The 13,227-nt window shown below is 25.0% G+C and overlaps 1 protein-coding gene across 1 annotated transcript; it reads left to right on the forward strand.

Moving 5' to 3' along the window:
- Positions 1 to 8,903: 8,903 nt before the first annotated feature.
- Positions 8,904 to 12,962, forward strand: LOC114399876 (myb-related protein 305-like). Its single transcript, XM_028362092.1, has 3 exons — positions 8,904 to 9,114; positions 9,266 to 9,395; positions 12,320 to 12,962. The coding sequence occupies exons 1-3, from the start codon at positions 8,976 to 8,978 to the stop codon at positions 12,666 to 12,668; spliced, it is 618 nt and encodes a 205-aa protein (XP_028217893.1). The 5' UTR covers positions 8,904 to 8,975; the 3' UTR covers positions 12,669 to 12,962.
- Positions 12,963 to 13,227: the final 265 nt, after the last annotated feature.

The following is a 13,227-nucleotide window of genomic DNA, read 5'->3' on the forward strand; positions in this document are numbered from 1 at the left end:
ATTGAATTAGACTGAAAAATACACAAAACTCAATCCAACACTTCTTACACTCCTAGTAGAAAGTAAAGCAACTACCGTAGATAGCACCTATATATTAGTGTATGTTGTACCACTTAAGCATATGATCCTTGTAATTATTTTTTTTTCTAGTTTCATAAAATTAATGTTATCTATTTACATTAAAATGAACCTTAAGGACAAAATAAAAATAAAATTAGTGATTCCAAATATTGGAGGGACAAAATTTGAAATAAATATTTTGTTGTTTTAATATTTCAAAAAACAATAAGATTTTTATTTTTCCTCTAACTTACAAAATTTTAAAATAAACTAATAATTTTAAAATTTTCTTATCCTATTAAAATTAGTTTAAAGGTATATTTGCGTGGTTGTGACAACAACAATAATAATGATGACATTGGTAATGGTAGTTGATAATGGTATTGATGGTGTAAGTAGTAGTGACAACGAAACTAGTGCTTGGTGATAGTGTCAATAATGGTGGTGATGATGGAAAAATCCATTCTCAAATGTATGAAAAATATTTTCTTTTAAAACTAAAAAGTAAATTAGCAATTAATCTATTTTTATTTATTTTAAAAATAAATGTAAAAATGTTTTAAATTTTATTTAAAAATAATTTTAACTTTATTTTTGTTAAATATGTTTTATCTTAAAAATTGCATTTGAAAACCAAGAGCCAAAATCTTACAACCACCCAAACAACTCCTCTGGATCTTACTATTATGTAACACTCCTTAAGATGTGTCAACAAGGTCTAGTAACTATCCTAGGTGGCACCTATTAGTGTATGTGGTATCATGTTATCACTTGATACTTTTTTTTCTTCTAAATTCCTAAAATATATGTTATACATTTGCCTTGAATTGAATTTTACAGGCCAAAAAATAAAAATAAGGATTTTAAATTTTGGAGGAATAAAAAGTGAAGTAAAGTATTTTATAGAGATCAAAGTCAAAGAATACTCATTTTATAGGGATAAAAAAAATTGTGATTTTCAAGTTTTAGTCGAATGAAAAATAAAGAAAAAAATTTTATGGGGACCAAAATCAAAACTTAATTATTTTAAAGTACTAAAAAATATTTAAACCTTAAAAATATATATACTAGATACCTTAAAGATACTTATATACAAGATGAGAGGGACTTATTTTATAATATAATGGTGAAAAGGTTAAAAACATGTTAATCAAGAAAATGAAAGTGCATTCCTCACTCACATGTCAAATTTATGTTATTAATAAAAAAAAAACTTAAATATATTTTTCGTTCTTACAATTTAATATTTTTTTTGTCTTTCATCCTTATAATTTTTTTAATTTTTATAAATTATATTTGTTTTATTTGTTGTCTTTATTATCAATCTCTATTATAAAAATGATGACATGATCATATCCAACACGCATCATCATGTCATCACTTGATGACATCATTATGTCACATCAGCACACAACTTTTTTCCTAAAAAAATTTCTCATAATTTAAGTTATCCAACACACATGATGACGCCATCATGTCATCACTTGATGGCATCATCATGCAACATCTGTACACATGTTTTTTCCTTAAAAATTTCCCATAATTTGAGTTATCCATATAGATAGATGGGTGAAGCATGATGGTTTCACTTTTGTCCCATATGTAGTTCTATATTGAATTATATAATGAACAAAACAAACTGAGATTATTGTAAGGAAGTAACCTTTTGTCTTAGGAAACTCTAGAAAAAAAAACTTCACCTTAAAAAGTTTCCTAGAATTTGAGTTGTCTATATAGGTAGATGGGTGAAGTCCAATGTTCTCCTTTTCACTCAACAATTTCATGTTGGATTATAATCATCGACACAAGTTGAATTATTTCAAAGAAATAATATTTTATGCTTCAAAATTAGGAAAAAATTTCCCCTTAAAAAGTTTATGAGATTTTGAATTATCTACTTAGATAAATGAGTGAAGCTCAAAGTTAATCTCTCACCCTTCAGTTCCAAATTAGGTTAGAATGACTAAAATAAGTTGAACTTCATTAATATGTAATTTCTTAAAATATCAATAAATTTAACAAACTGTTCACGCTTCCCTTTCTTCTTTTCCATGTAGGATATATGGAAACCTCACGTTAGAAAGATTTTTCTCACTCATCCTTTTCCCTTTCAGCTTCTCCTTTTCTTTATCATTTTCATCTTTTCTCTCATATTTTTCTCTATTTTCTTCCCCACTATCTTTTTCAATATCTTTTTCTTCTTCAACTTCATCTTTATTTTCATCACTTACCTCACCTAACATCCTACCACTCCTTGTTGTAATGGCTTGACAATGTTCCTTTGGGTTGGTTTGGGCGTTTCCAGAGAAATTTGCACTTGGTTGTTCTGCCAATTGCTTAGCAATTTGTCCAATTTGCGTCTCCAAATTCTTGATGGCAGAATCTGTATTATTCTCGTTAAATGGCATATTTCAAATACTCTATACATAAATTCACAAAATTATATAAAAATTAACACCAAATCCTAATTAAACAAAAAGAAACTATAACAAAACTAAAATATTTAAATCATAATTTTACTACTAACAAAAATGCTAAATAATAGCATATAATGTTAGCTGACTAAGCAAACTTATGAATGGCTTTGTCACAGAAGGATAATACACGTTGATATGATTTACTTGAATAAGTTGGTTTCTAAGGACTTAGTTGTTTGTTTGCCTAAAATCAAATTTGAAAAAGATGACTTGTGTGATGTTTGCTTAATGCATGGGCAAACAAACCAAAACTAGTTTTAAACCTAAAAATGTTGCATCCTCTATTAGAACTTTATAATTGTTGCATATGGATTTATTTGGACTTTCAAGGATCAAGAGCTTTGTTGATAACTTTTATGCCTTGGTAATGGTAAATGACTACTATATGTGTGTATATTTATCTTCTAAGTGTATGCTTATACTTGCATAAAAAAATATTAAAAGTTAAAAGAGAGATTTATTTATTAAATACTTTTATTTTAATTGTATAATTTTTATTAAATTATTTATAAATCTCTCACCCTTTTATTTGTAGCGTACTTATTCAGAAATTAAATATTTAATATTTTTAATATTATATTGTATAAGTTAACTAATAAATAATTTTATACTTTTATTTTATAAATTTATAAAATTTATAAATCTATATAATTAAAAAAATATTTAATAAATAAATTTATCATCTTAACTTTTAAGTATTTTATAAAACAGATATAAAGATACACTTGTAGAACTAAAAGTATAACTAACAAATGTACTGGTATATATAAAATATAAATTATTACTTTAATTTATAATATTTTTTCATTTTTTTACATTAGGGAAATATCCGATGTCGTGGACATTATTAAATTTATTATCTATATATTTTAACGTTATTATAATTTTTAATATATTTTTTATTTTGTATAATTTTATAAATATATATCTTAGTATATAGATATTTATAAAATTTATATATAAATATTTATGAATATTGATATGTATTCAAACAATTATAGATTTCCAAATATCTTATATAATTCTAATTTATATACATATGTATTTAAAAATATTTTTTAAATATATTTTCGTTTGTATACAACTTAGATATATACTCAATTTTAATAAGAGATGATAACGATGAAAAAACAAAGTAGATTTTGTAATTATATTTTAAATATTTATTAAATAAATTTATCATATTAACTATTGGTATTTTTCAAACAAATATAAACATATACAGATGAGATCAAAATTAGAAATACTATCTAGAGAGAGAATGTTTTATCCGACTAAGAGAGAAATATTACATTAAAGATTTTTTACATTGGTTAAAAAAGACCTTTTATATCAATTGTACAATTAATGTCTATGCAAGCGACATAGAAATATCAAGGTTAACACATTTTAAATTCAAATTAAAATTTTATTTGATCATAAAATCTCATAAGACTTATCAAATATAAAATCAAATATTTAAAGATTTAATTTATGACTAAAATACCTCAAATCTATCATCATTATGATTAGCATCATTATTTTGTCACAATTGTCATGATCTTCATCGCAATCACCACCATTATTGTCAGCACCCGCCATCATGATGATTGTCATCACCACAATCACCCATCACCGTCGTCACCATTATGATCACCGTCACCACCACTAACATGTCCGTTGTTGATACCGCTACCACCAACGCAAGTGTAACTAGTGAGGTAACAACATTAAGAGGTGACGTAACAATAATGTACGTTGTTACTCCATTAACTTGTCATGTTATCAAGAAGTTTTACAAGACAACCAATATGATATCGTCAACTAAACAAATGAACATTTCAAAATGTAATTTAAGAAAAATTACATGTGACTATTCTATTAAACTCTTTAATAATGTGACAAGGCAATGAGATACCAGCATTATTATTATATCATCATTTAAGTTGTTATTATAAAACAATGACTAAATAAAAATCTTTAAAAACTAAAATAAAAAACCCGGACCAAATGGTTATTTAACTCAATTATTTATCTTAAATATAAAATATAATTCATATGCTTAAAAATATTTATTAATAAATTTTTTAATTATAATAAAATTTATATATTCAAAAGTATTATTTTATTATAATTTTAATCATAGAAATAATTATTTATCCTGTACATTGCATAGATTAAAATACTAGTATATATATATAATATTGGTTTATATATATAATTATATATCATAATTAATTTTCTTTCTCACTCACACGAACATAATTAAGAATTTGTTAGCATATTCTTTTAAAAAATAGAAATAGGTGTGCATTAATAAATCTCACAAGTATTTGTTAATTAAAATCTATTTATTTTTTAGAAGGAGCATGTTAACAAGTTAGACTTTAAGCAAGATTATCTTAAGGATAAATAATCATTTTTGTCATGAAAGTGCGTATTGCTGACAAATTCATCTCTGAAAGATGAAAAATAAAATTTAGTTTTCGAACATGTAAAAAGTGAGACAAATTCGTTATACCTTAACTTTCTAAGTCTAATGTATTGTTGGTACATATTTCTTATTATTGATGTCAACTAATTAGGTTTACATATTTCATGGATATATTTGTTGATAAGTTATATAATTGAAGGATCAAAATGTCAACAAGTTGTTAGATTAGGGACGTATTAGTAACTTTAGTCCTATGTTCACGTAAGCATCAATTTTGTGATATTTTTGTCATTATGTGTCACGTGTGCGAGTTTCTAACGTTAATGAAAGAAAGTTAACTATAGAATGAATTTGTCTCACTCTTTATATTTTTAGGAACTAAATTTTATTTTTTTATCTTTCATAAACGAATGTGAGGATTACACATTTTCAATGACAAAAATGACTATTTACCATAATTTTAATTATAACTTATTGTTTATTTTATATCACTAAAAATTATTATAAATAATTACTTTCTATTTTTTAATGGACAAATAAAATATTTTTCATTATAAAATATGGTGGCTTGATCTGGGCCGGCCCTGGGGATTGTGTACTCATGAACAAAGAGGACCAAAAAAATGTACATAGCTATAATGTGAGGAGGGAAAAAATCAATTATTTCTAACAACTTTATTTTTTCAACTTTTCTAAAACTCCTTTAATTCTTAAATTTTAGCATTTTCAAATAAAACTAAAAAAATTTAATTTTTACAAAAAAAATAAATATTTATTTACATGTAATATTTTATATTTGTATGCACTTATAAGTAAAGAAAATATGTGTGTAATAAAATATGAATTTAATGGTTATGTGTAAAATAATTTTACATTATTATTTAATTATAAATCATCTCTGATATAACATTTAAGATAATTATTATACTTAAATATCAATAAATTTATCATACATTAAATTATAATATAAAATTATTTTACATTAAATATATCACTTTCAATAAAATTTTGTATCTATTTTTTTATGAAATTTATTTTCTCATGTCCGTGTCTACACTCCCAAGGACCCATAAAATGTGAGGACCCACCCTGAGTTTGGTGGTTGAGAGGACATAAAGGGTTGGAGTGATAACAATGAGTTTGAATTTTCTCATTAATATAACATATTAATTATTAATATTTATCGATAAAAAAATAAGTAAGTAACGAATTAATATTATTTTTACTATAATATGTATATTCTAAATATTTAGGATAAGTTCTCTGTAGTTTTCTTTATTTATAAGAATCAAACTAGGATATTTCTTTTGTTTTATTATAATTATTCTTTTAAATTATTTTACACAAATAAAAAATTAATAAATAAAGAAAGAGAATAATAATTTTATAAAATTAACTTTATTATTATTAATTTATTTTAACTTTTTTTATTTACCATTAATATTAATATTATAAGGATACAAGTGAAAAAGTACAATAAAAAATAATTCTTATTACATTAAAAACTTAAACAATAATTATTTTGAGATTTATTTTCATACAGATAATTATTATGGGACAAAAGAAATGCTAAAAAACTTACAATAACTTACTGCGTAATTAATTGGGGCAGATTTCATGATTAAGTTTCCCCACTTTAGTAAATTGAAACAAGTATGGGATGGTATCATTTTTTTCGACCAAGATGATTTCATCATTTAAAATATATTTTTTTAACCATCTATTATAGCTAATTGAAGGGCATTTGAAAAAAAATAAAAACTACAAGGGGTCTTAATTATCTATAATATCATCTCTCTCTCTCTGGTCTCTACATATGCCATTATAACTACATATTTCTCATTAAACAATTTAAATTAACTTACCTTCATATAAGCATAGTCTTTATTTAATAAAAATATTAATCAAATAATTAATATTTATCTCAATAATATAATCTATTATATTAATAGTTTATTTCATTAATATAAAAATCGATATAATAATAAATATGCAACATACATTTAATATGATGTATTGTTTACCCTTGTAATGTCTATATACATATTGATAGATTGAACTTTATTGAAATCAAACATTATTTTTAATTAAAAAATAATACCATTATTTTATATTATAAATTAAAATTCTTTAAAAATTTATCTTTGTTATAATATGGAAGGGGATATGTTGTCTACATCTTATATATATATATATATTTGATTTCCAATACCATCACGTTCTTTTATATCAAACACAAACACATTTTTTTGTTTGATGATCATTCTGACACATTCTAGATATACTATAAAATAAAATTATGGGTCGGTTTATAATGTTCTTGTCATATATGACCATGCATACTGCACATTGAAGTCGTGCTTGGATTGGTCGGTCATTTTATTTATTTATTGTATTAATGGACTTCGTGTATATATATATATATATAGTTCAGATTTTCTTCTCATAAAATTATAGTTTTTTTATTTTTTTTCCTCGTGATAAGGTTCAATTACACAAATTATGTTTATAATTTTTTTACATAGTTGTATATAATCGATGAAAAATATCTTATTTATTTATATGTATAATTAATATAAAAAATATAATATTTATATCAATTATATGTTTAACCAATATAAAAAAATCATCATAATAAGTTAGAATACAAGTAAACCTTATTCCAAATTAAAAAAAAATCACACATTATTATTTTATGAAAAAATTAATTATATTTTTTTACAAAAATGAAATCTAAACTTTGTCCATTTCGGAAAGACAAAAAAATATATATTTGAGCTCGTATAAAATGATGGGTCAGTCATATAAATTAGTACAAAAACAAGTGCACACACACTGATAGCTTAACTTTAATATATAATGGCATGGATACGTACGTTTAGTCCTACATTAGAAGAAAACAAATATATATATATATATATATATATATATATATATATATATATATATATATATATATATATATATAACATGAAATTAACCTAGCTATTACTTATGATATATGAACATGACGTTGATTCAATTATGAAGCAATGATTATTTTTTATTTATTTTATAAATAGAGCTTAAATTAGTTTTGATCCTTGAGTTTTTTTATTTGTATTTTAGTGCTTTTTTAAATTTTATTTGTTTTGAATCTTTATATTTCACAAAGCAATGCAATTTCCATCCTTCATCAGATATTAAAATTATGTAATGTTTATAATTTTTAAGGACTAAAAAATGAAGAGATATAAATGTTGATATATATATATATATAAACCTTTTTCCTTGTAGAATTCTCCTGTAATGTATGTATATTTGCTCTATCGAATACATAAAAAAAATTATTAAATGTATTACAATATGATAAGATGCATGTGATATTAATATTTATTAATTAAATAGTCAAATTTTAATGAAATTTTATTCATATATAATAAATAATGATGTTGTAAAAGATTATTCCTGTAATTAATTACATTTCACAATTTTTTTTTAAAATGTATATACTTTAATAGTAATGAGATGTGAATATAACATCTCATTTCACAAATTACTTTTGATACTTTAAAGAGGTGGTGTATAGTTACCATATTCCATTATCCAATGAGATTTGTAATATTTTAATTTTAAAATAGCTATTCTCCCTTCCTCTTTTGAAAAATGTATCAACATATACACACACCACATGCTTCTGATGCATATATTTTTATGGCTTTAGAGGATGAAGGGATATTAATTAGTTTGTAGTTAAAGTTTATCCCAGAAACAACATAATAGTCATGTTTGCAAATTAATTAATATATACTTAATTTTTTAACATTCATGCATGCATGTTAATATGATTAACATAGTTAGGCACGTGAAACCGTGTGTTATTAAGACTAACACAAATGCATTATTACAAATAACAAATCATCTTATAATTCTCCTCTATTTAAACCCTCCGACACTCATTATGCTTTCTATCTTCTCTCTCTCTCTCTCTCTCTCTCTCTCTCTCTCTCTCTCTATCTCTCTCTCTCTAGCGTGCACACAAAATAATGGACAAAAAACCATGCGACTCATCTCATGATCCAGAAGTGAGAAAGGGACCATGGATCATGGAAGAAGACTTGATCTTGATAAACTATATTGCAAATCACGGTGAAGGTGTTTGGAATTCTTTAGCCAAAGCTTCTGGTAAATATGCTCCACCTTTTTTAATTATATATTAATTATTGATTATTCTCCACCTCTTTTCATAAATTATTTTTTCTCCCTTAATTATTTTCCTTCCATAAACCCTAGGGTGATATATATGGCCATTCATCATCTTGATTTTTTTTCATAGGTCTTAAACGAACGGGAAAGAGTTGTCGACTCCGTTGGCTAAACTACCTTCGTCCTGATGTTAGAAGAGGAAACATTACACCTGAAGAACAGCTTTTGATCATAGAACTTCATGCAAAGTGGGGCAATAGGTGAATATACATTATAATCATAATTTTAACATGATATATTATAATCTTAATAGGAGAATAAAATGTGTAAACTGTATATTTTCTACTTTCTTGATCTTAATTTTGGTAGAACATTTGGTCACCAACTTTCTCTTTACATTCGAAAGATAGAAGAAGGTCTTGGCTGTCTTCTAATTAATGTAGTACGTGTTTGGTTTTGGAAGCATATATACGACTATAAGCCTTAGTATTGTACGATCATGGAAGACTAGCTATTTGAGTGGGGGAGAAAACTCTGTGGTTGGGAGAATTAATTGTATCCAAGAAAAAGATTGCAACACATGGGAGTTTCTAAAACTTATGGTCATAAAAAAATATTTCTTGTGATTTTATCCATATGCAAGAAATTGGAGAGTTTTTCTTTAAGGTACGTACATGTTATATGTTTTCCTTTTTGTCCCTTTCAATATCTCTCTTTCTCTCGTTCGATTCCCCTGAGTTTTTGAAGAGCATAAGGAATCAAGAGGCTTCACTGTTAAATTCCCTCCTCAAGAGAGGAATGTTGGTTAAATGCAAAGTGTTTATTTTTATATAAAAAAAAAATTCATTTGAACTTCGAAGTATATATGTACGTTATTTGTTCTGAAAGTTGGATGTTGGTTATGAGAGAGGAATGTTAATTTTAGCCTCTATAATTTGATATTAAGATTAGAGTAATTAAGATATAGAGATATGAATAAAAAGGAGGATATCCTAAGTCAAGTTATATTAATAAAAAGTAAAACAACTTTTCTTTAACAACAAATATATGACTTATTAAATTCATATAAGAGATATTCCAACCCTTATATACACTCTAAAACATACTTATATATCATAAGTTGATTTATAACCCCTATTAATTAGTGTAATTGAAGCTATTCAATTTCCTATAGTTTATTTTACAATTGGCTAACTCTATATATAGCGATTGAGAACAAACTAGTTTGGACTAGATCAGCTTCTATTTTAGGCTGAGCTCATGGAAGTCAAGTGGGGTACATTTTTTATTTTATTTTTTCTTATAAGCAAATATCTAGTGGAGCACGTTGAATAGCACTGCATATCACATGACAGAAAAATTTCAGAGTTTGGGTGACATAAACCCAAACCAATAGCATGCATTTTTGGGCTTTTTATGACAATACAAGTGGAATAGTAAAGAGTGTCCTTGATGACAGACTTCCACAGTGCACAGAAACATACTAGCTAGCTCACTCTAGTATCTTTGCCATCTTCAACTTTTTTTTAAACACCTATTCAATATTTATTGTTTTTTTATATTTTTTTATCATATCATAATATCCAAAATTCATATATTTTTATTTCTTTTATCTCTTTTTTACTAAGTATCTTATAAGATAATGGATGTCTAAGTATTATTTTTCTTATTGAAGAAAGAAAAGACAGATGTTATTATTTAGGGCACGTGGCTTTTCTTGAACAAAGAGAAGCGATGAAGTAATAATAAGTTTATGAGTGTCAAAATAGGAAAAACATTGATGGACACCAAATCTTAGCCATCACCCAAAGAATGAAAGGAAGAAAAAGTATAATATAGGCACGATAGATGGTAGTGTATAATATAACAGGAAGAATTTGATTGAATACATATATATATATATATATATATATATATATATATATATATATATATATATATATATATATATATATATATATATATATATATAATGTTTATTGACATATTAAAGGTGTTTAATTATATATGATTACTTGTCAAAATACAAGAAAAGAAGGAAATTTATGAGGTGATATGTAGAAAAATAATTCGTTGAAAATTAGTATGTTTGTTTTAAACACCACACCAAACCGTTTATGAAAAGGTATTGTAAATAAATGTGAGAGAATTGGAAATGTTTGAATTGAATCACACTTTCTACCTGAAGCTTTGTAAATAAATGTGAGAGAATTGGCCTTGGAGTCACCGCTGCAAAGCAAAGGCATCATTCCAAAGGGACCTTCAGCATCTTATAATTAACCATTGTCTTTTTATATACGAGACTAACATTCATCACTTTTATTCTCAGCCAAGGAACATGGTGATCCAAATCAAACACGCGTGATACGTGTTTAATATTGGTGCTGTTACTTTCTTATTTTTCTTACCAATAAAATGTGGCATCCCCATTGGCAACTTTTAATTAGTATCAACTGGAAGCTTTTTTTTATTTAAGGTTTAATTATTTGGTCTTATAGTTTCATCATTTATATCTTTTAATCTTTATAATTTTAAAGTAACTTTTTTAGTTTATATTTTAATTCTCTTTTAGTCTCAGTTTGAAAGTAATTTTTATAGTCCTTATAATTTACATTTTAATTCTCTTTTAATCTTATAATTTGAAAGTGATCTTTTTAGTTCTTATATTTTATATGTTAATTCTCTTTTAGTTCTTACTATCAAAATATGAGTAATATTATCAATTATAATTAATTACAAAAATATTAATAAGTAATTCGTAACTAATTAATATTTACCACAAGATAATTTGTAATAAAAAAATAGTTAATAATTTATAATTAATTTATAGTTAATTATTTATATATTTTTTTTACTAAGAACTAAAATATAAATTATAGGAATTAAAATATCACTTTCAAACTATAAAAATTAAAGAGAATTAAAATATAAATTATTGAAACTAAAAATTTTACTTTTAAACTATAGGGACTAAAAAATATAAATCATGAAACTATAGAAAACAAATGAGTAATTTAACCTTTATTTAATTAATATTTTTCTTTTTATTATGAAATTCCCTTTTACGCACAAACACACACATATAATTTAGTTACACACTCTCACTGTCTCCATTTGCTAGTTTTCATCATGTCATCATGATTATTAGAGGTTCTACAATTTTAATTAACTTAATTAATTTCAGGTGGTCCAAAATTGCAAAGCATCTTCCAGGAAGAACTGACAATGAGATTAAGAACTTCTGGAGAACTAGGATCCAGAAGCACATTAAGCAAGCTGAGACTTCACAACAACATGGTAATTCATCAGAGAATAGTAATAATGATCATCAAGCAAGCAATAGCACTAGCAAGGTGTCCACCATGGCACATCCAAATGAGACTTTCTCTCCACCCTCATACCAAGCAACTTTTGAGCCATTTCAACCTCAATTCCCTACAATCAATGATCAATCAAGTTGTTGTACCAGCAACAACAACTATTGGAGCATCGAGGATATCTGGTCGTCTATGCAATTACTCAATGGAGATTAATTAAATCTAGCTATATGCATGCTTATATAAATCATATATGTGATGATATATAAACCTAAGCTCTTATAGAGTGTGTTCAGGCTTAATAACATCATTAGGTCTGTTTATATGAGTAGTTTAAGTTTGGTGTTGTCATGCATAATGTGAGTTATATGCATTATGTGAGTTAAGAATTAACTTAGTTATGGATTGCCTATAAAAAAAAGTTAGTTATGAATTGAAATATATAGTAACTTATATACTACATGTGCATTCTCTTATTGTCGTAAATAATATGGTTGGTGTACCATATAAGATATATTTGAGAACTGCAAAATTTGAAGCATAAGATATATATATTATCAGTGACGGGCATGCTCGTAGTTTTAGTAAATCCTAATATAAATAATTTCTTAATTTGTCTCAAATATATGCAGCTAGATTAATTAATTAGTTCAGAATTAGTTTCCTTTTCTCAAGCTCAACCTAATAACGATTACCATGTCCTTACATAGTTTAAAACAGATTTATTCGTACCTTAAACATGATGTGAATTTGTCTAATTAACTAGGAGAAAAAA

This window comes from Glycine soja, chromosome 19 (assembly GCF_004193775.1).
Source record: "Glycine soja cultivar W05 chromosome 19, ASM419377v2, whole genome shotgun sequence".
NCBI lineage: Eukaryota > Viridiplantae > Streptophyta > Magnoliopsida > Fabales > Fabaceae > Glycine > Glycine soja.